The 23,412-nt window shown below is 37.8% G+C and overlaps 1 protein-coding gene across 1 annotated transcript in view; it reads right to left on the minus strand.

The window, feature by feature from the left end:
• RPGRIP1 (RPGR interacting protein 1) overlaps window positions 1–23,053 on the minus strand; it is an 82,231-nt gene extending 59,178 nt beyond the window's left edge. Inside the window, exons 1-5 of the mRNA XM_073211550.1 lie at window positions 22,887–23,053; window positions 17,944–18,065; window positions 10,726–10,858; window positions 1,988–2,271; window positions 268–367 (exon numbers count right to left, since the gene is read on the minus strand). Coding sequence (XP_073067651.1) covers window positions 268–367; window positions 1,988–2,271; window positions 10,726–10,858; window positions 17,944–17,962 — 536 coding nt within the window. The 5' untranslated portion in view covers window positions 17,963–18,065; window positions 22,887–23,053. The remainder of the gene's footprint in view (window positions 1–267; window positions 368–1,987; window positions 2,272–10,725; window positions 10,859–17,943; window positions 18,066–22,886) is intronic.
• Between the last annotated feature and the right edge of the window lie 359 nt (window positions 23,054–23,412).

The following is a 23,412-nucleotide window of genomic DNA, read 5'->3' on the forward strand; positions in this document are numbered from 1 at the left end:
AGGACCTAAGGGAGAAAAATATAAAGGGAAAAAGAGGGAGTACCTTTAATTAAGGAAAGGGCCTTTATTTTCCTTTCCTTGGAAGACAGAGATGCTTATTTTCCACTTTGAAGCAACAAAGGTGGAATTTGACCTACGGTTGATTTTTTTCTCTGATTATGCTGGAAAGACTTGAAAATGCCAAAAATCAGTTGTCCCCTAAATGGTTAATTTCCAGTTAAACCTGAAAGAGTAACTAACAGTGCAGGATACATGAAAAGAACTCACAGTTCGCTGGGTTCACTGGATATTTCACCTCTGTTTTTTTCATTTGTCGCATGTTCTTTGAATGTGGGAGGAGCTGTGTAGCTCAGCCTCTCCCTTAGCTCTGAAAATTTAGACAGAAGATGCAGACACTGGCAACAGATTTCTCCAGAACTCGTGCTAACTGGAACACCAAGTGCTGTAAGTAGGGAGCATTAAGATCAGAGGGGGAGTCCTTATAGGACCTCTGATCCCAGAGGAGAGGTTCTCAGGCTTTACTCCTGCTTAGATATGCAACTACAGATTTAATAAGTCACTGGGACTAGAGACTCTCAAGTGAGTGAGTACAAATGGGAAGAAAGGTGCAAGCTTGTCCAGGATGGGCCTGTGTGGTTAGCCATGTTGCATTTTATCTCTATTGCATGGCATATAATCGGTACTCAATAATGCTGAAGTTAAAATGAACTGAAACTTGGACTGGTTTTTCCAACTTTTAGCTGCTTTTGCAAAGAATTGTTAGTCATCATAAGAAGAAAACAAATACTACTATTTGCAACAACATGTATGGAGCTAGAGGGTATTATGCTCAGTGAAATAAGCCAGGTGGAGAAAGACAAGTACTAAATGATTTCCCTCATTTGTAGAGTGTAACAATGAAACAAAACTGAAGGAACAAAACAGTAGCAGACTCACAGACTCCAAGAAGGGACTAGCAGTTACCAAAGGGGAGGGGTGAGAGGGAGAAGGGGATTGAGGGGTATTATGATTGGTACACATTGTGTGGGGTGGGGGGTTACGGGGAAGACAGTGTAGCACAGAGAAGACAAGTAGTGACTCAGTGGCATCTTACTACATTGATGGACAGTGACTTCAATGGGATATGGGGGGGACTTGATAATATAGGTGAATGTAGTATCCACAATGTTTTTCATGTGAAACTTTCTTTAGAGTGTATATCAATGATGCCTTAATAAAAAAATTGTTTGGCATGAGCAGGGAGTTGAAAATACAGGACCATACTAAACAAAACCTAACAATGAATCCTCAGGATAAAGACACCCCATTGCCATGGACCTAAATCAGAGGTGAGCAGACTAGGTGAAGGAAATTTACACAGAGCATTTTCTTTAATTCAGTGTGAGGTTTTGTAACAGCCAGAGACACCTAGCCACTGGGAATACAGGAAAAGGAGAAACCACAACTCCTCACTTGCAGCCTGACCTCTAGGCCTGGACATCAGGAACAGGCTTTGGGAATCTGTACCCCACAGAACTGTATGCAAAGTTTTGTTTTTGTATCTGCGCACTTTTCTTGAGAAGAAGCTTAGCTTTGATCATGGTTCCAAAGGAGTCTACTTCCCCAGAAAGGCTAGAATCCCAGGCTGGAGGCATGGTCACTTTGCCCAGACTTCCACTGTTCCAGTAGAGGGACTCGTCTTAAGATCACTGCCACTCACACCTAAGGGGGCCATCGGTGTTATCTCGGTTTTCTAGATCAGCTGCAGAACTTGACAAGCAAAGTTCCAGTTTCTGTTGTCTGATTCTCCCCTCAGCAGTACTTCACGATGAACTGAAAATATTGAACCTAATGTCCCACTCAGGAAAAAAAGATTTTAGAAGGTAGAAAGAACTGAGAACAAACATAAAATGGGAGTGGTGGGTGGAAAGTGAGGAGGAAAATGTGGCTGCCAAATCAAGCCTTCCTAGAGGGCTATCCCTGCCAGGGACTTGGCCCTGAATCTCACCTCTCTTGGATTTCTCCGGCACAGGGGCACCCGCCCGGGCCAGGTGGAACTGTTTAGGTCCCACATGGACCCGAGGCCGGGTGCGGAGGAAAGCAAGGCCTCCAACGCGGTGTAACTGCAGGTGCAGCCAGTGCACTGGGGTGCACTGTTGCTTAGGGGAGCGGGGCCACCACCTCTCATTCGGCTGCCGTGTGGGCTCCAGGAGCTGCTCTGCTGCCACTGCTGCCACCTCTGCCCGCAGGTTCCGGCCTACAGCTGTCAGCCGGAGCCAGGCTGTCCTCATCCTATGGGCAAAAATAGAGCTTGTGGCATGTGTCTTTTCCTTCTATGACAGATACTATTTTCTACAGCTTATTTTATGGCAACTAATCACAAATTTATCTGTAATGTAGATTTATCTGCTGTGGTTCATTACTCACATTTATTACAGTTCCCAGTACACTGTAAGTCTTTGGCGGCAGGGCATTTGTGGGGTATTTGTCCATTCTATTGCAATAATCATGCTCACCTTAGTTAAAAAAGGGTGGGGGATTTCCTCAAGATATTTGTAGTGTATTTGTTTTTATTTTTTATTTTATTTTGTTGTCATTAATCTACAATTACATGAAGAACATTATGTTTACTAGGCTCCCCTATTCACCAAGTCCCCCCCACACACCTCATTACAGTCACTGTCCATCAGTGTAGTAAGATGCTGTAGAATCACTACTTGTCCTCACTGTGTTGTACAGCCCTCCCCACACCTCCCCCACTATATTATACATGCTAATCATAATGCCCCCTTTCTTTTTCCCCACCCTTATCCCTTCCTTCCCACCCATCCTCCCCAGTCCCTTTCCCTTTGGTAACTGTTAGTCCATTCTTGGGTTCTGTGGTTCTGCTGCTGTTCTGTTCCTGCAGTTTTTCTTTGTTCTTATACTCCACATATGAGTGAAATCATTTGATACTTGTCTTTCTCCACCTGGCTTATTTCACTGAGCATAATACCCTCTAGCTCCATCCATGTTGTTGCAAATGGTAGGATTTGTTTTCTTCTTATGGCTGAATAATATTCCATTGTCTATATGTACCACATCTTCTTTATCCATTCATCTACTGACGGATACTTAGGTTGCTTCCATTTCTTGGCTACTGTAAGTAGTGCTGCGATAAACATAGGGGTGCATCTGTCTTTTTCAAACTGGGCTGCTGCATTCTTAGGGTAAATTTCTAGAAGTGGAATTCCTGGGTCAAATGGAATGTCTATTTTGAGCATTTTGAGGAACCTCCATACTGCTTTTCATAATGGTTGAACTAATTTACACTCCCACCAGCAGTGTAGGAGGGTTACCTTTTCTCCACAACCTCGCCAACATTTGTTGTTGTTTGTCTTTTGGATAGTGGTGATCCTTACTGGTGTGAGGTGACATCTCATTGGGTTTTCATTTGCATTTCTCTGATGACTAGCGATGTGGAGCATCTTTTCATGTGTTTGTTGGCCATCTGAATTTCTTCTTTGGAGAACTGTCTATTCAGCTCCTCTGATCATTTTTTTAATTGGATTTTTTGCTTTTTGTTTGTTGAGGTGCATGAGCTCTTTATATATTTTGGATGTCAACCCTTTATCGGATCTGTCATTTATGAATATATTCTCTCATACTGTAGGGTACCTTTTTGTTCTATTGATGGTGTCCTTTGCTCTACAGAAGCTTTTCAGCTTGATATAGTCCCACTTGTTCATTTTTGCTTTTGTTTCCCTTGCCCGGCGAGATATGTTCATGAAGAAGTCACTCATGTTTATGTCCAAGAGATTTTTGCCCATGTTTTCTTCTAGGAGTTTTGTGGTTTCATGACTTACATTCAGGTCTTTGATCCATTTTGAATTTACTTTTGCGTATGGCATAAGACAGTGATCCAGTTTCATTCTCTTACATGTAGCTGTCCAGTTTTGCCAGCACCATCTGTTGAAGAGACTGTCATTTCCCCATTGTATGTCCATGGCTCCTTTATCATATATTAATTGACCATATATGTTTGGGTTATTGTCTGGAGTCTCTATTCTGTTCCACTGGTCTGTGGCTCTGTTCTTGTGCCAGTACCAAATTGTCTTGCTTACTGTGGCTTTGTAGCAGAGCTTGAAGGTAGGGAGCGAGATCCCCCCCCACTTTATTCTTCCTTCTCAGGATAGTTTTGGCTATTCAGAGTCTTTGGTGCTTCCATATGAATTTTTGAACTATTTGTTTCAGTTCATTGAAGAATGCTGTTGGTAATTTGATAGGGATTGCATGAAATCTGTATATTGCTTTGGGCAGGATGGCCATTTTGATGATATTAATTCTTCCTAGCCAAGAGCATGGGATGAGTTTCCATTTGTTAGTGTCCTCTTTAAGTTCTCTTAAGAGTGTCTTATAGTTTTCAGGGTATAGGTCTTTCACTTCCTTGGTTAGGTTTATTCCTAGGTATTTTATTCTTTTTGATGCAATTGTGAATGGAGTTGTTTTCCTGATTTCTCTTTCTATTGGTCCATTGTTAGTGTATAGGAAAGCCACAGATTTCTGTGTGTTAATTTTGTATCCTGCTACTTTGCTGTATTCTGATATCAGTTCTAGTAGTTTTGGAGTGGAGTTTTTAGGATTTTTTATGTACAATATCATGTCATCTGCAAATAGTGACAGTTTAACTTCTTCTTTACCAATCTGGATTCCTTGTATTTCTTTGTTTTGTCTAATTGCCGTGGCTAGGACCTCCAGTACTATGTTAAATAAAAGCAGGGACAGTGGGCATCCCTGTCTGGTTCCCAATCTCAGAGGAAAAGCTTTCAGCTTCTCACTGTTCAGTATGATGTTAACTGTGGGTTTATCATATATGGCCTTTATTATGTTGAGGTACTTGCCCTCTATACCCATTTTGCTGAGAGTTTTTATCATGAATGGATGTTGAATTTTGTCAAATGCTTTTTCAGCATCTATGGAGATGATCATGTGGTTTTTGTCTTTATTTTTGTTTATGTGGTGGATGATGTTGATGGATTTTCGAATGTTGTAGCATCCTTGCACCCCTGGAACGAATTCTACTTGGTCATGGTGTATGATACTTTTGATATATTTTTGAATTCGGTTTGCTAATATTTTGTTGAGTATTTTTGCATCTACATTCATCAGGGATATTGGTCTGTAATTTTCTTTTTTTGGTGGGGTCTTTGCCTGGTTTTGGTATTAGGGAAATGTTGGCTTCATAGAATGAGTTTGGGAGAATTCTCTCCTCTTCTATTTTTTGGAACACTTTAAGGACACTGGGTATTATGTCTTCTCTGAATGTCTGATAAAATTCTGAGGTAAATCTATCTGGCTTGGGGGTTTTGTTCTTGGGTAGTTTTTTGATTACCGCTTCAATTTCGTTGCTGGTAATTGGACTGTTTAGATTTTCTGTTTCTTCCTTGGTCAGTCTGGAAAGTTTGTATTTTTCTAGGAAGTTGTCCATTTCTTCTAGGTTTTCCAGCTTGTTAGCATATAGGTTTTCATAGTATTCTCTAATAATTCTTTGTATTTCTGTGGGGTCCGTTGTGAGCTCTCGTTTCTGATTCTGTTGATGTGTGTTGTTTCTCTTTTTCTCTTAATACGTCTGGCTAGAGGCTTACCTATTTTGTTTATTTTCTCAAAGAACCAGCTCTTTATTTCATTGATTTTTTTCTATTGTTTTATTCTTCTCAATTTTATTTATTTCTTCTCTGATCTTTATTATGTCCCTCCTTCTGCTGACTTTAGGCCTCCTTTGTTCTTCTTTTTCCAGTTTTGATAATTGTGATGTTAGACTATTCATTTGGGATTGTTCTTCCTCCTTTAAATATGTCTGGATTGCTATATACTTTCCTATTAAGACTGCTTTTGCTGGGTCCAACAGAAGTTGGGGCTTTGTGTTGTTATCATTTATTTCCATATATTGCTGGATCTCCATTTTAATTTGGTCATTGATCCTTTGATTATTTAGGAGCATGTTGTTAAGCCTCCATGTGTTTGTGGGCCTTTTTGCTTTTTTGTACAATTTATTTCTAGTTTTATACCTTTGTGGTCGGAAAAGTTGGTTGGTAGGATTTCAATCTTTTGGAATTTACTGAGGCTTTTTTTGTGAGCTAGTATGTGGTCTATTCTGGAGAATGTTCCATGTGCACTTGAGAAGAATGTATATCCTGTTGCTTTTGGATGTAGAGTTCTATAGATGTCTATTAGGTCCATCTGTTCTAGTGTTGTTCAGTGCCTCTGTCTCTTTACTTATTATCTGTCTGTTGGATCTGTCCTTTGAAGTGAGTGGTGTGTTGAAGTCTCCTAAAATGAATGCATTGCATTCTATTTCCTCCTTTAGTTCTGTTAGTATTTGTTTCACATATGCTGTTGCTCCTGTATTGGGTGAATATATATTTATAATGGTTATATCCTCTTGCTGGCTGAGCCCTTTATCATTATGTAATTTCATTCTTTATCGCTTGTTACTTTCTTTATTTTGAAGTCTATTTTGTCTGATACTAGTATTGCCACACCTGCTTTTTTTCTGTGTTGTTTGCATGAAATATCTTTCTCCAACCCTTGACTTTTAATCTGTGCATGTCTTTGGGTTTGAGGTGAGTCTCTTGTAAGCAGCATATAGATGGGTCTTGCTTTTTTATCCATTCTATTACTCTGTGTCTTTTGATTGGTGCTTTCAGTCCATTTACATTTAGGGTGATTATTGAAACATATGTACTTATTGCCATTGCAGGCTTTAGATTCGTGGTTACCAAAGGTTCAAGGTCAGGTTCTTTTGTATCTTACTGTGTAACTTAACTCACGTATTGAGCTATTACAGACACTGGTGATTCCTTATTTCTCTCCCTTCTTCTTCCTCCTCCTCCATTCTTTATATGTTGGGTGTTTTATTTTGTGCTCTTTTGTTTCCTTTAACTGCTTTTAGTGGTTAGTTGATTTTATTTTTTGCCTTTAGTTACTATTTGGTTGGTGTGCTTTCTTTGCTGTGATTTTATTTTCTCTGGTGACATCTGTTTTGCCTTAGGAGTGCTCCCATCTAGAACAGTCCCTCTAAAATACCCTGTAGAGGTGGTTTGTGGGAGGCAAATTCCCTCATCTTTTGCTTGTCTGTGAATTGTTTAATCCCTCCTTCATATTTAAATGATAATCATGCTGGATACAGTATCCTTGGTTCAAGGCCCTTCTGTTTCATTGCATTAAATATATCATACCATTCTCTTCTGGCCTGTAAGTCTGATGATAAGTCTGTTGAGAAGTCTGATGATAGCCTGATGGGTTTTCCTTTGTAGGTGACCTTTTTCCTCTCTCTAGCTGCCTTTAAAACTCTGTCCTTGTCCTTGATCTTTGCCATTTTAATTATTATGTATCTTGGTGTTATCATCTTTGGGTCCTTTCTGTTGGGAGTTCTGTGTGCTTTCGTGTTCTGAGCGATTATTTCCTCCCCCAGTTTGAGGAAGTTTTCAGCAATTATTTCTTCAAATACACTTTCTCCCCTTTTTCTCTCTCTTCTTCTTCTGGTACCCCTTTAATGCAGATAGTGTTCCTTTTAGATTGGTCATACAGTTCTCTTAATATTGTTTCATTCCTGGAGATCCTTTTATCTCTCTCTGCATCAGATTCTATGCATTCCTGTTCTCTGGTTTCTATTACATCAATGACCTCTTGCATCTTATCCATTCTGCTTATAAATCCTTCCAGAGATTGTTTCATTTCTGTAATCTCCTTCCGGACTTCATCCCTTAGCTCTTGCATATATCTCTGCAGCTCCATCAGCATGGTTATGACCTTCATTTTGAATTCTTTTTCAGGGAGATTGGTTAGGTCTGTCTCCCCAGATTCCTTCTCAGGGGAAGATGTCTGGATTATTCTGGTCTGCATGAAATTCTTCTGCCTTTTCATGGCAATAGAGGTAGTTGTGGGGAGCTGGTGCATGTTTTGGCTGGGAGAATGTCCCTTCTTGCTGGTTTGTGGCCTTCCTCTCCTGGGAGAACAGTGTCCCCTAGCAGCTTGTGCTGGGCAGCTGCACGCAGATGTGGTCTCTGATTCTTGACTGGCTGCCGTGGAGTTCAGCTCCACGGTTGCTGTGAGCGTGACTGGCCTCAGGCTGCTGCTCCACTATGGCGAGCGGTGTGAGAGGGGAAATGGGTGGGAGGCTGTTTATCTCCATCAGGGTCCTCTGAGCTGTGCTGCTGCCTAGGGGGTTAGGGCACCCGGAGTTCCCTGGGATTCCCAGCTGCTGGGTTAAGTGTCCCGTGACGTTTCCATCCAGCTGTGGAGTCCCTGTCCCTTTAAGTCTTTCAAAAAGCACTCGCTTTTCTTTGTCCCAGGGGCACTGGCTGCAGGTACCCACTCACAGGTTTTACTGTCCCATTTCCCTAGTATCCAGCACCCCACGCACTGTGTGTCTGTGCTCCAGTGAAGATGGCTAGGGCTGGGTGTTCAGCAGTCCTGGGCTCCCTCTCTCTCCCTGCTCCAACTCCTTTCCTCCCGCTGGGAGCTGGGGTGAGGGGCGCTTGGGTCCCACCGCGCCGTGGCTTGTATCTTACCCCCTGTGTGAGGCGCTGGGTTCTCGCAGGTACAGATGTAGTCTGGCTGTTGTCCTGTATCTTCTAGTTTCTCTTTTAGGGATAGTTGTATTTGTTGTATTTTAAAATATATATATGGTTTTGGGAGGAGATTTCTGCTGCTCTACTCACGCCACCATCTTGGCTCCACCCTCATTTGTTTTTAAATTATATACATTTAGTTCTGTACTAATAAACTGTAGGTCATTATAAAGCATAAACAAAAATACTAATTTTTAAAGGCAAGATAATTAAATATAAGTAGAAATTTTATTACTTCTCCCATCCCACTTGTCTGTACACCCCTGTAAAGGGGCCCATCTTTAAGGATTACTCCTCTACAGCCCTTAGTATACAGCGAGTCTTACCTATAAGGCACATTACTACTTGTTTCTTCACCTGAAATCATGTTTTTTAACCCTTACTCCAGATTCTGTGGTCCCACTACCTGCCGATTCTGACATTTACTGACTATGCAGCCTTGGGCCTGTCATTAACTTTTTGTACTGTTTCCTCATCTATGAATAAAGATGAAAATAGTACCTGCCTCACTAGATTGTTATGAGGATGAAATAAATTAATACATGTAAAGTGCTTACAGCAGTAAAGGTGCATTATAAGCACTGCAGTAGTTAGTATTATTATACTTCATTATATTCAAATAAAGAAATCAAGGTACAAAATAGCTAGGTGATGTGCCTAAAGCTGGGGAGACAGAATCTAATTTAGCTACTTCATGTTTATAATCTCAGTACTTTTTGTTTATCAACCAAGAGGCCAAATTTTTGGCTCCTGCAACCACTGACTTCACCAGATTCTTGAATTCTTCACAATGTAAACAAATCTCCAATTCTGAAGAGTGCTGGCATACAACGGAAGCCTGCAATCCTGTGGGTTCCAAATGAAGCTATGAACCACTCCTGGGGATTAGCAATGAGAAAGCCCAAAGCTGCTCTTAACATCATGGAACTGGTCTGATAACGCTAGTTTTCAGGGTTGTTTTAAACTGGCCTGGTACTCACAGCTAGGCCATGTTACTGTCCTGTTGGACATAATCTCACAGAACACCAACGCGCAAGGCCATTCTGAGGCCATAATAGAGTGATACAAAATAAAACCACTATATAATTGTGTCTAAGCACAAAAAACAAGGTCACTGTGCCTCCACCACCATCTTCCTCTCCCGGCAAATGAGTAACTGCTACTTCTTCACCAATTACAACTTTAGCCTCACTCTAGTCTGCTCTCCCTGAAGATAACATTTATTGAAATATCCAAACACAGAATTCTCTGTTTTCTGACAGTACCACCCCTGGAGCAGACTCGTTACCTTGGGTCCTCTCCCAAATCACCCAGCAGAAGCCCAAATTCTGCAATAGGTTCTTTCTAACACATTCTTACAAAGATGCCTTTAGTTCCCTGTGGTAGGCATTCTCTCTAGCTGCTATGAGTAGTAACAAACCCAATTTGCTAAACTATTCCTGGTGGTTTTTGGTTGGAAGGTACTGACACCAGTTATCTTCAAAATATATCCTCAAGATAAATCCTGAACTTTCAGAACTCCCATTCTTCCCATCTGTTTATCTACTAGCATTCTATTTCAGATTTCTCTCCAGGTTCCCACCCAAGAGATTCATTTTTGAAATTAAATGGCCTAAGGTCAGTGTATATAGTATATTTTAGAGTAAAGAGCTTTCAGTTCTGCCACTCAGTAACTGTGACTTTAGGCAAGTAACTTAACCTCTTTGTGCTTCTCTGTCCTCTTAATAATACCTTCTTTATAACATTGTTAGTCCATATAAAGCACTTATATCATGCCTGCATAAGCACTTATGCTTTCTCCTACAGCCTTTGTTCTCTTGAGATTTTGGTCATTTGCCATGTCCCCATCCCTTCTTTAGTGACCAGGCCAGAAGCCTGCCCAGTCTCTTGCTCTGTGGGTTGAAACAGTTCTTGATGATGCTTTGTGACGTAAGGCCACGATCTACTGATGTGTCTGACAAGAAAACAGTATAAAGTAATAATGCTCCAAAAATTATTTTTGGAGTTAACCATCCTTGACATTTGAATTATTTTCTGGTATGGATGTCTCAGGGAAATGTATTCTTTTTGGTTTAGTGTGGTGTAGGTCTAGTGTAGATTCAGCTTTTAAAGACTTAAAGAGAACTCTAGGTACCTCTTGATCTCCTCCTGTTGCTTCCAAGAAAGTTCCTTCACCAACATGTGCTCTTCACGAAGACGAAACAAACTGTCCTCCAGTTCTTCCCGGCTCATCCGGCTCAAGGATAGTTGAGTTTTCATATTCTTACCTAAAGTCCCAGGAGAGGGTAAATGGAGATAATTTTTACATGTAATTTTTTTAACCCATCAGATTCTCACCACATTTTGTCCAAAGGGCTTGAATCTATTTTAAGTCAAGTGTTTAACAGGAAATTCAGGAAGTATATGAAATGTGTATAATGGAACTTTTTATCATTCTATATTGCTCCATGATATGGAATATTGTTCCATATCATTCCAGCATAAGGTATGATTCAACCTCCTGTCTAGAAAGCACATTCTCTTTATGTTGTTAGTCTAATTTTTCTTTTAAATTTACTCATTTTTTCTTATTAGATAATTTGGACTTAAAGAAGGATTGTCCCCACACTGTCCTCAAACCCCTGGTAAGGAAAAATTTAGAAGCTTTCCTTGAGTACCAAGAGTCATCTAATTTGTTTTTGTGGTCTGGAGAAACCGTCCCCAAACCTGCCTCCTCAGAATAGAGCCTCTGCTTGGTCTAAGCAGAGGAAACTAGAGCACACTTTTTGGTATGTGAGTGTTCACTAGCTCTAATCTCAAGAGAATCATTCCAAAACCCCCGAGCTCAAAATACAGCCCCTTCTCTGGAAGGAAGAGAATTTAGAAATTTAGTCTCAGAACCACCTCAGCTACCACTACCATCTCTCTGATCCATCCTTTGGATATAATGACAAGAAAGTTTTTTTAAAAAACAGCTTTATTGAAGTATAATTGACATGTAATACACTGAACATATTTAAAGTGTAAAATTTGATGAATTTTAATATATGTATATAACTGTGAAACCATCACAGTTCAGATAATGAACAGATCCATCATTGCCAAGTTTCCTTGTGCTCCTTTGAATCTTTCTTCTCTACCTGTCCTAACCTCAATCCCCACCTTTGTTTCCAGGAAACCACTGCTATGCTTTATGTCACTATAAATTAGTTTCCATTTTCTAGCATTTTATACAGTTCGAATCATCCATTATGTACTGGTTGGTTTTGTTTTGTTTTTGGTCTGACATTTCACTCAGCATAATTATTTTGAAACTCACCCGTGGTGTTTCACATACCAATAGTTCTCTTTGATTGCTGGTAGTATTTCATTGCATAAATATACTGTTACTTATCCATTTACTGTCAGTGGACATTTGGACTGTTTCCAGGTTTTGGCTATTATGAATAGAGCTGCTATGAATATCTGTGTCAAAGTCTTTGTGTGAATGTTTTAATTTCTCTTGGGTAGTTATATAGGAGTGAAATAGCTGGGTCATAAAGTAGGTATATGTTTCCCCTTTAAAAAAACTGCCAAACTGTTTTCCAAGTTTATTTACATATATATATATATATATATATACACATACACACACATACATATATTATATATATATTCTTCATATATTACTTTTTGGAACCACTTTAAAGTGAATTGCACACATAATGTCCAATTACTTCTAAACTCCTCATAGTGTATTTCCTAAAAACAAGAACACACCTACATAGCCACAATATAATTCTAATTCTATTATTCCTTCTACACTTATTAGTTTGTATTCTACTACCAGGTAGATTTTTCCCTACACTGTTTATTTATTAATTAATCTATTTATTTATATTTATATGATCTCATAGATTCCTATTTTACTCAGTGGGTTATAATCCATTAATATCATTATTCATTTTGATAATCAAATTGTCCTAGATTTAGCCAGTATGTGCCCTTCCAGCTGGTTCTCATGCCCTTAAAAATATCTCCATGATTTTTTGAGAACTTCATATTTTTTGGCACAATAAGATGTTCTAGTCTCACCTTGTACTTTGCTTGAGCTCCTGGCTCCTTTTTGTGAAGAATGACATTTAAGACCAAGATCTGGGTAATAAGTGTTCTTATGGCTACCAGAATATCATTCTTTCTATGTCCTCTCCACTGATAAGAGTCAGGAAGTAAATGTATGTACACATGTGGGCACAGATTCACACAGACACACACACATCCATATCTGTTTCTATATGCTAGAAACCACGAATTCACTCTAACACCTTCATTTAAATTCTAAAATCATACAGTTTATTCTAGCCTTCTCCCTTTCCATATTTGCATCTCTCTTCTTAGCAGGAAACCAGTTCTCACTATCCTTGATATATTTACTTATTTGCTTAATCCCTTTGAATGAAACTAGTCTCCCAATCATGTGGGCTATCTCCTCATCCACTGCACTGTTGAATCACACTGCCTATGCTGAGTCACCCAAACAGGTGGCCCACTGATTTACACCTGCCTGCAATGGCACAGAAATACCACATCAGCCCAGGTGGTACCCCTGATGAGTTTTTTTACATTACATTGTTATGTTCTTTTTCTTTTCCTTTAAAAAATTTTACAATCTCAACATTTTTAGTAATACAGCTAAATATGATAAAATTTCACCACATACATATATGCAATGGAATATTATTCAGCAATAAAAAAGAAAGAAATCTTGCCACTTGTGACAGTATGGATAGACATACACAGTATTATCTTAAGGGAAATAAGTCAGTCTGAGAAAGAAAAATACCATGTGGTTTCACTTATACGTGCAATCTGAAAAACAAAGCAAACAAACAAAAGTGAAACAGACTCATAAACACAGAGAATGGACAGTTGTTACCATGGTGGGTAGGAGAGGAATAGGTGAAGGGGATGGGATAAAAAGGTACAAACTTCAAATTATAAAATAATTTAGTTACAGGTGTGGAAGTACAGCATAGGGAATATAGTTTATGTTGTAATATCTTCATATGGTGACAGATGGTAACTACATTTATAATTGTGAGCATTTAGTAATATATATAATTGATGAATCACTAAGTTGTTCATTGGAAGCCAACATAAATTATATATAAACTATATTTCACTAGAGAAACATTTAAAAAAATTTCCAAAAAGCATGTTGATTAATTTCCCTTTGGAATTGGTGAAATCAGAAAAAATACTAAAAGTAATTTTTTAACATATGCCACAAAAATATTCCCTTAATGTTATGACATCAAAGATTTTCTTCTCCAAAAACAAAGTATCTAAGATAAATTCAAGATTTCTTACAATGGAAAAAAAGATACAACTTCCAAACAAATGAACTTACAAAATGATGCAGCTGATTACTAGGTATACTTACTTTAACAGAAATGTAAGGTCACTTGGAAGGAAATTTGTAACATGACCACAGACCTTTATAAAAGTCATTTATAGCAAGCCCTTTCTTTGTTTACTTTTGGCTATTTCATCAATACAGAAGGTAAATTGGACACAGTTTATAATAAAACCTACAAAACTTTCTTTTAACACAAAGTAAATATGTAAATCCTTCACTTTGGCACCTTCTTTTACCTTTTTTCCTGTGCTGGAGAAAATAACTTCTTTTCGATTTTTGGTTGTGAGAATGGCTTCCAAACCAACTAGACTCTCTTTGGGTGGTTAGTTCCTGCACAGGATTTTCCTGTCACTAACTAGTTCCCTGAATTTTCCAACTCTGAAAATTATGTTTTATGTGCTTTGTGGAAGAGTTAAAGCTTTGACAAGCACAAAATCCCTAATTGTGCACTACTAGCAACATGAACAAACAGAGTAGATTTTTCACATATTAAATTATTATAATCCATTTAATATCAGTAATTGAAGAAACTCTAAACATTATGGTGCTTTGGTTACCTCCTAGCTCAACTAGGTCCCACCATGGAGGTCTCCCTTTTTTGTTTTTAATTAAACATGTTTTATTGTTAATATCTTATACAGATGAAAACAAAAACCAAAATTTATCAGATGCAGCTAAAGCAGGAATAATAGAAAAATTTATAGCTGTAAATTACTACATTGAAAAAAGATCTGGAATCAATTACCTAGCTTTCACCTTAAGACATTAGAAAAAGAAGAGGAAACTAGACCTAAAACAAGAAAAAGGAAGGAAATAATAGAAATTAGAGCAGAAATAAAGGAAATAGAGAATAGAAAACAATAGGGAAAATCAGTAAAACAAAAGTTGGTTCTTTGAAAGATTAACAAAATTGACAAACTTTAGCTAGATTGATCAAGAAAAGAGAAGACTCAAATTACTAAAATCAACAATGAATGAGGGGGCATCCCTGCTAATCTTACTGAAATCAAAAGAATTATAAGACAATACTACGAACAATTTTATGTCAACAAATTAGGTAACCTAAATGAAGTGGATAAATTCCTAGAAAGACAAAAACTACTAAATCTGACCCAAGAGGAAACAGAAAATCTAGACTTATAAGAACAGATTGAATTCGTAATAAAAAACTTGAGACCAAAAGACACCACGAAAAAGGAAACTACTATAGATAGAAAACTCTCAACTAAATAATAGCAAATTGAATCCAGCAACATATGAAAAGGATTATGTACCAAAGCCAAATGGAACTTATCCCAGGAACACAAACTTGGTTTAGCATATGAAAATCAGTCAATGTAATATACCATATTACAGAATAAAGGACAAAAATCACATGATCAAATCGACAGACAGAAATAACACTTGACAAGTCCAACATCCTTTCATGATAAAAACAGTCAACCAACTACTAATAGAAGGAAACCTTCTTAGGCAGCTAAGGGTCATCCAAAAGAACACACAGAGCTAAAGTCATATTTAAAATACTGAAAGCTTATCCCCTAAGATGAGGAAAAAGACAAGGATGTCCACTCTTGCTACTTCTGTTCAATGATTTACTAGAGATTCTATCCATGGAAATTAGTTACAGAAAAAAATAGGTATCCAGATTAGGAAGGAAAAAGTAAAGCTATCTTTATTCACAGATGACATGATCTTGTATATAGAAAATCCTAAGGAATCCACTTAAAAAAAAACTATTACAACTAATAAATGAGTTCAGTAATGTTTCAGGATCAACATACAAGAACACACAATATATTATAAGATCAGTATGTAAGACTCAATGGTATTCCTATATACTAGCAATGAACAATCTGAAAATAAAATTAAGATAACAATTTCACTTACAATAGTATCAAAAAGAATAAAATACATAGAATAAACTTAAGCATAAAACTTACACACTGAAAATTATAAAACATAATTGAAAGGAACTTAAAAATGTTTAAATAAATAGAATGACATCCCACGTTCATGGATTTGAAGACTTAATATTGATAAGATGCAATACTTCCAAAATTCATATACAGATTCAATTCAGTTCCTATCAAAATTTCAGTTGACATTTTTTTTTTACAGATATTGACAAGCTGATTCTAAAGTTCACATGGAAATGCATGGAACTAGAAGAGCTAAAATAATCTTGAAAAAGGACAAAGTTGGAAGACTCAAATGTCCTGATTTCAAAACTTACTACAAAGCTACAATAATCAAGACAGCATGATGCTGGCATAGGACAGGTATGCACATCAATGGAATAGAACTGACAGTCCAGAAATAAACCCTTATGTTTATGGTTGATTGATTTTCCACAAGTGTGTCAAGAAAATTTAGTGAAGAAATAAGACTTTTTTAAACAGATGGTGCTGGGACAACTGGATAGACATATGTAAAAGTATGAAGTTGGATCCTTATCTCACACCATGTAAAAAAAGCTGCTTTAGGAAATAGTTTGGCAGTTCCTCAAAATGTTAAACATAGTGTTATCATGTAACCCAGCAATTCCACTGCTAGTTGTATACCTGAGGAAAATGGAAACAAGTTTACATGATAATCTGTATACAAACCCTCATAGCAGCATTATTATTAATGACCAAAAAGTAAAAAAACAACCTCGATGTCCATCAACTGATAAACGGGTAAACACAATGTGGTAAGCCCATACAAGGAAATATTATTCAGCAACTAAAAGGAATGAAGCCTTGACAAACGTTACGACATGGATGAACTTTGAAAACATTACGCTTAGTGAAAGAAGGCAGGCGCAAAAAAACATATATGATTCCATTTATATAAAATGTCCAAAATAGGCAAATCCATACAGACTAAAAGCAAATTAATGATTATCAAGGGGCAAGGTATGGGGAATGTCTGCTAGAGAGTTTCTTTGGGGGGTAATTAAATGTTCTAAAATTAGAGAGTGGGGATGAATGCACAACTCTGTGAATACAGTAAAAATTAGTGAATTGTGCACTTTAAAAGAGTAAATTTTATGGTATGTTAATTATATCCCAATAAAATATATGTGTATTATATACAACACATATATGTATCATACAAATATACTGTTACATATAATAAATTATATATGTTCACACATGTAAATGAGGAAATAGAACATATGGGCAGTTTGAAGAATATGATGTGCTAACTGCTTTATATTTATGATTTTATATAGAAAATGTAATTATATTTATTATAAAGAAAATAAATGTATTATTTTATATGAATATATATCAATGTATATTCATTTTCTAATCAATGGACATCAGTGTTTACATTTTTTACTCTTAATGAATAATTCTGCTATGAACATTCTGGTATGTCTACTGGTACACAAATGCAAACATTTCTGCAAATTTTATACCCAGAAGTAAAGTTCTATGTTCAACTTTACTAGATAATGCCCAGCTTTTTTCCAAAGTGACTCTGGTATTTATATACCCATGGGTAGTGTATAAAGTACCCTATCTTTGGGGAAAAAAGTATTGAAGTGAAATCAAGTGAAAATAGAATCAATAATAGCTATGATTAGGATTGAGGATTGGGAAAGTAGGAAGTTACAAAATAAAGAACAAAAATATCTAATGGTGAGTGTGGAAGAAGCTCTAGTGGGGCTGTGCTCTTTTGTCTTATTGCCTACCTCTGCTTAGTGAGTAGGAAGGGCTAATGACACACATAGCTGAAGGAGACCCCACTCATTTGTTCTTGGCTTTTGTTGTGGTGTTTGTGGTGGTCACAACATTTAGTTTTACCTCCTAAACCCTCACAGTGAAAGTTTTATTGAAAGAATTTAGGAATAAAATGTTGAAAAAGTTGAAGAAAGGAGCTGAGAGCAAAGCAGTCACTATGAAGGCTAGCAAGATGCCAGAGAATGACAGACAGAGAGCTGTTTTAATTCTAAAGGGCGTCATCCTCAGGCACTGAATTTACCTTTCGAAGCCGGCACCATCAGAAGGATGAAGTCTATGTCTCTAACAGGTTCTTTGATGTGCTGTCCACCAGAAGATGTGATGTCGTATCACTTCCCAAGCTGTGAGGGATTCCAGAGACTACTGAAATAAAGGAAAAGTCCAGCCGATTACATGTAACTTTAAGATGACTTCATCAATCTGTACTTCAGTTGTAACAGGAATTTCTCAACACTTTTGTGATTATACATGACGTGTCATGGTCTTTTTTTGTGGTAGTGTGGACCATTCCATACTGAAGAGTATGATTAAATATTCAGTAGTAATGACATTATTTATTTCAAACGAAATCAGTTTTTCTGATTATAGAATCAATACATACCATTTTTGATTATTTTTTGTGTCAGTGACCCTGGAAGTCAGGGACCATCCCCTTTCTCTAGGAGATGAGCCTCTGACCATCCCCCATCAATTTACAAGGATTGATCCCACAGGAGCCAGTTTATATTCTTTGAGCCAATCTCCACAGTCATTGTTCATTTTACCAAGGGTAGACCACTGACCCAAGTGAGGCCAATTGGATTCTCTTTCCCAGGCAAGGCAGCTGGAAATAGGACTTAAGAGAGTTAGTTCAATTAGTCTCTGTGGATGGCTAGAACTAGTATATAAACTTGGCAGTTCTAGGATAACCAGTTCTGCTCTGCAGCCCGAATAACCAGGGAAACCCTATCTGTAGAGTCGCCTCATGCCAAAAGGTCAATACTCTTTTCCTGGATTATAGAATCCAGTCTCCTGGCTTCAAATACCATGTATATATATGCTGTTGCTCCCCAAATAGCTATCTCCAGCCCTGAGCTTCAGATTTGCACATCATCCTGTCTTTTAAACATTTCCACTTGCATGACTACTAAGTATCTCAAACTTACCTGTCTCACACGAGAATTTTGATTCCTCTCTCAAATCTGATCTCCAGGTCTTTAATTCCATGAATGGCATTACCATCCTACCAGTTCCTAAAGCCTTTGTTCCTCTCCTTCTGTCATCCATTACCAAATCTTCCAAATACTTCCTAAAAAATACACCATGCTATTTCCCACAGGTACCACTATAATTCAAGCCACCTGTGTCTCTTACCTCACCTACCATATTTTCCTAATGTTCTCCCCATTGTCCTTTTTCCATGCTCATCCCACCAATTCTCCCTGAAACATCGAGAGTGATCTTTATAAAACAACCCACTTCATAGCATTTCCTGCTTAAAATTCTCCAGTGGCTTTCCATAACCTGACCTTTCTGTTTCTCAGATCACACCTTGACCCTCTCCTCTTCTAGTTAAGTAACACTCGTTGCCACTAGTCTCCTCCCTACTCCCCCAACCATCAAGCTCCTTCTTGCTTCAGGGCCTTTGTATTTCTCTGGAATCCTCTTTCCCTTACTCTTTAACACAGCTGGTTCCTTCCTATCCTTCAGTCTCAGCATTTTTTCATTTGTCAGGAGTACTCGCTCTGACCTTCACAACTGAAGTGAACCCTTCCTAGTTATACTTTGTCATGTCACCCTGTCAACACCTAGCATACTTAGAAACTACTTCTATTTATTTACTGTCTATCTACTCTCATCTACTCTCACTAAACTATAAGGACTTTTTGAAGGCAGAAAATTGGTTTGTGTTGTTTACCTCCATTTCTTTTTGCTCGAACAGTTCTTGAATATTGTACGCATTCAATAAATATATATTGAATGAATGAATAGATGAATGAACACAGAGGAGAATGACACTGAGCAGCTGCCATGAGTCAGAAAGTCCTAAAAGCTTTCTGTTCTTGATTCCAGTCTTTTTTAAGGCCTATCTCTGTCCCTGCCCTTAGGTTCTATAGGAGAGCCCTGCGTCCTGTACCACAAATTCCCCTTCTTTTGCTGAAGCTAGTTTGACTTGTCAACTGAAGAATCTTGTTCACAAGCTTATTTTGAACAAATGGAGAAATATATAGAAGAAAGTAAAAAGCATGATAGAGAAATTCTATCACTGGGAAAGAACACTGACATTTTGATGATCTACTTTCCAGAGAATTTAACTTGAATTGAGTCATTTATATTCTGTTCTGTGTATTTCATTGTTTTAAACCACAATAACTGGAGAACATCTTTCCCATGCATATTTTAAATAGATCTATACAGTTTTTCCAGCACGCTTATTTTATGGAGGCTGAACATTCACCCCAAAGTTGATGTGCTTTCATATGTTAGGCAAAAGTCCTAGGATTAGAACAGAGTGGAAATAGTCAAGGAAGCCACTTTGTTTGAAAGTAAATCTCACATTTATGGTAGCTTTTGCAGGTTTGCTAAGTTCCCCTATCTTCCCTGGCTCCTATTGTAGAGAAGGAACATGAAGGGAAAGGAGAGGCGGCTGCATCACATGCCTTGTCCTCTGGACCTGAAACTATTTGCGAAAATGGAGTTATGGCTGAAGAAGAGATACTGTGATTTCTAGTATCTGGGCCCAGAGAAGATTGTTCTGCTTTTTGACCATTCCAAAATACACCACCAAATCTCTATAGCACTGTGGAGCAACTAAGAAGTACCACTAAAATTGAACTCAGAGGAAGTCAAAGGAGCTCTACGAATAAAACAGAGGCTCAGAAGATCAGAAAGGAACACCCAGGAGAAACATCCAAGGAAGGTAAGAAGAAGGAATATCCAAAATCCAATGAAGTGGCCAAATATAAAAACTCAGGAAAAAAGAAGTAAAGAGGAGATGTAAGTAGGGAGGGTTTATCAATTGTTTTGAACTCAGTGTAGCAAAAGAATAAGAGAATTCCTCCTCGGTGATATTCACAATTGCAGTGCACTGGGGCAAGGGTAGGTGAGAAAGGGGGAAGAATGACACTTTAGTAATAGTAGATGCATAAAGCCAGTTTGAAAACACCAGCAATGAAAACTGTACAACTAGCTCCTCTTAACTCTGATTTTATACTTATTCAATTTGGAGAAGATGCACTGTAAATAATAGCTATGACCAAGAGCCTAGGAATAAAAAAACATGAATACACATACTTCCTTTTTTATGCAACCATGGACAAGTTACTTAACCACTCTGCTTAGTTTCCTTATCTATAAAATAAGTATGATAGACTTGATATGATTATGATAAGGATCGATTCAGATAATGCCTACAAAAATCTGGGCATAATGCTTGGTACTTAGTATAGGCTCCAAGTTAGCTAAGCACTCTGGTTTTGTTCTGTCCACTGAACTAGTCTCCAGACAATTGATTATCTTGTACTATACTTACCAGTATAAGTTAATGACTTATTTATGCTATCTTGTGTGTTGGTTAATATGAGTCAGTACTGTATAGTGCTTATACATCATGTGTCTCTTCACTGGTCTACAAGCTCTTTTGAGGATACTTTTATATATACTGCCTAACACAGGTACCTGTATATGCAAAAAAAAATTTCAGCAGGTGCATTGTTATGACATTGAATTGTGGCAGAAATTTTTTCCTTTTAAGAACTGCTTTTAATGATTTACAGTTTTGTATTAATCCTCTCCCCCCAGAACACAGTGAAGTGAGAGGCACAACGGTGTCACTGATTTGAGCAGAGAGAGGAAGAGGAAGAGGAAGAGGAAGAGGAAGAGGAAGAAAAATGCAAAAATTTCAGTAGAGCATAGCAAATGATGCTGCAAAAATATTCCCATTCTTTAGAATTCATGGAGTAGGTGGGCTATGTGATAAAAAATACAGAAGTACGGTTATAACTATTTCAAATTTAACAAGGTTTGGGAATTCAAGTCTTCCCACTGTATAAGAAATTAAGTGTAACAGAGCCAATAAATAGCCAAGTCCTTGAAGGGGCACTGCAGTTGGGCTCCTTTGAGTTGAAGGTCTGGGAGAAGGAAAGAACAAATTATGAATAGATGTAGGAGACAATTTGAAAAAAATACTTTTACATTGAGTGACTGAACTCAGGAGATGTTGATCTTATGTAACATGATAGAAGTTCACATGAGATGTAAACATTGAAAAAGAAATTTGGAGCAGAAATAAGGAGAAGCTGTGGAGAAAAGTATAGTAATTATAGTACTGGTTGTATGAATGCTCAGAAAAGGAGATAGGATTTGGATTCAATTTAATATGACAAATATTACTGCGTGCCCATTCTGTGCAGTTGCTACAAGAAAAAGAAAAATAGAGCCCTTTCTCTGAGGAAATGAATAATTAAGAAGGAAAATGAGAAAAGCACAATCTTAACTATAAGGTAAAATATAAAAGTCAATCAGGGAAGAACAAGGCAAAGTGAAAGTGTAAAGGAAGACTGAGACTCGCATTCACTTCAAGTCAGATAAAGCTTTCTGGAGCGAGGGCTCTGGAGAGTCTGGGAGGGGTTTTGGCAGGTGGAGATACAGAATGTTCCATACAGACAGGACAGTCAGAGGTGGGAAAAAGCATGGTGGTCTTGGACAGCAGCAGGTAGATATGATGACTCTGCATAAGTGTTGTGGAAATGTAAATGAAAGGAAGCATATTTTGGAACACATATAAGTTGCACATAAGTTAGAGGAGTTTTATTCATTCTTCACACAATGGATATTAAATTATACATTTTGAGCAGAAGAACAATAGAGTTAGAGCTGTAGAAGAGCTTTAGAAAGATTTATCTGGCACTGGTGAGTTAGAATGACTGGCAGAAAGAAGGCATGTTAGGATATTTCTGTGGTTCAGGCCAGTGGCTGTGAACTAGGAAGGATGGTAGCAGCAAAGATACTGAGGAAGGAGAATCAAAGAACTGCCAACTAGTCGTTACGAGGGTGACAGGATTAAAGATGACCTAGTGCTGTTGTGCCTGGATGCCTGGGAGACTGGAAGGAAAATACAAAATGAATAAACATTTTTTCACTCTTCTCACAAATACCCCAGGGCAAAGAAATGGGAGATTATAAATGCATTAAATATAAACTTACAGTTCTGCTTCCTCCAAAGAGCTCTAATTCTTTTCTCTGACTGTTCTGGTGTCCTCTAGTCCTCTAGAATCCTCTTGTCTTCCTGGCTTGTTAAGAGAGGAGTTAATACAGTTCCATTTAGCTCTTAAGACATTAACTCTTTGTAGATCAGAGCTTGAAGGCTGTGCTTTTTCTCTATGCCTGTTGTAGTTGAAGAAAGAGCAGCTAAAAGATTCTTTAACATACCAACTTCTCAACTGAAACTAATGCTGAAAATACATTTATTTGATTTGATATTAATAGAAAGTTATTAGCAATGGAAGAATGGTCCTTAAATCTCTTCCTGAAGGGCAACAACAGTGGGAGATTTTCCAGAGTCCTGTGATCTCTTTGAAGAAAACAAACCCTGCTTCAATGGTGGGATCAATGTGCCTGATCAATCCACATGTGCCAGAACCCTCATGCACATCTCCCATTTCACTGTGACCATAGTTACCAAACCAAATATTGAGACATACATATGCAACACAACTTGGTATTTGAAAAT

This window comes from Manis javanica, chromosome 8 (assembly GCF_040802235.1).
Source record: "Manis javanica isolate MJ-LG chromosome 8, MJ_LKY, whole genome shotgun sequence".
NCBI classification, from domain to species: domain Eukaryota; kingdom Metazoa; phylum Chordata; class Mammalia; order Pholidota; family Manidae; genus Manis; species Manis javanica.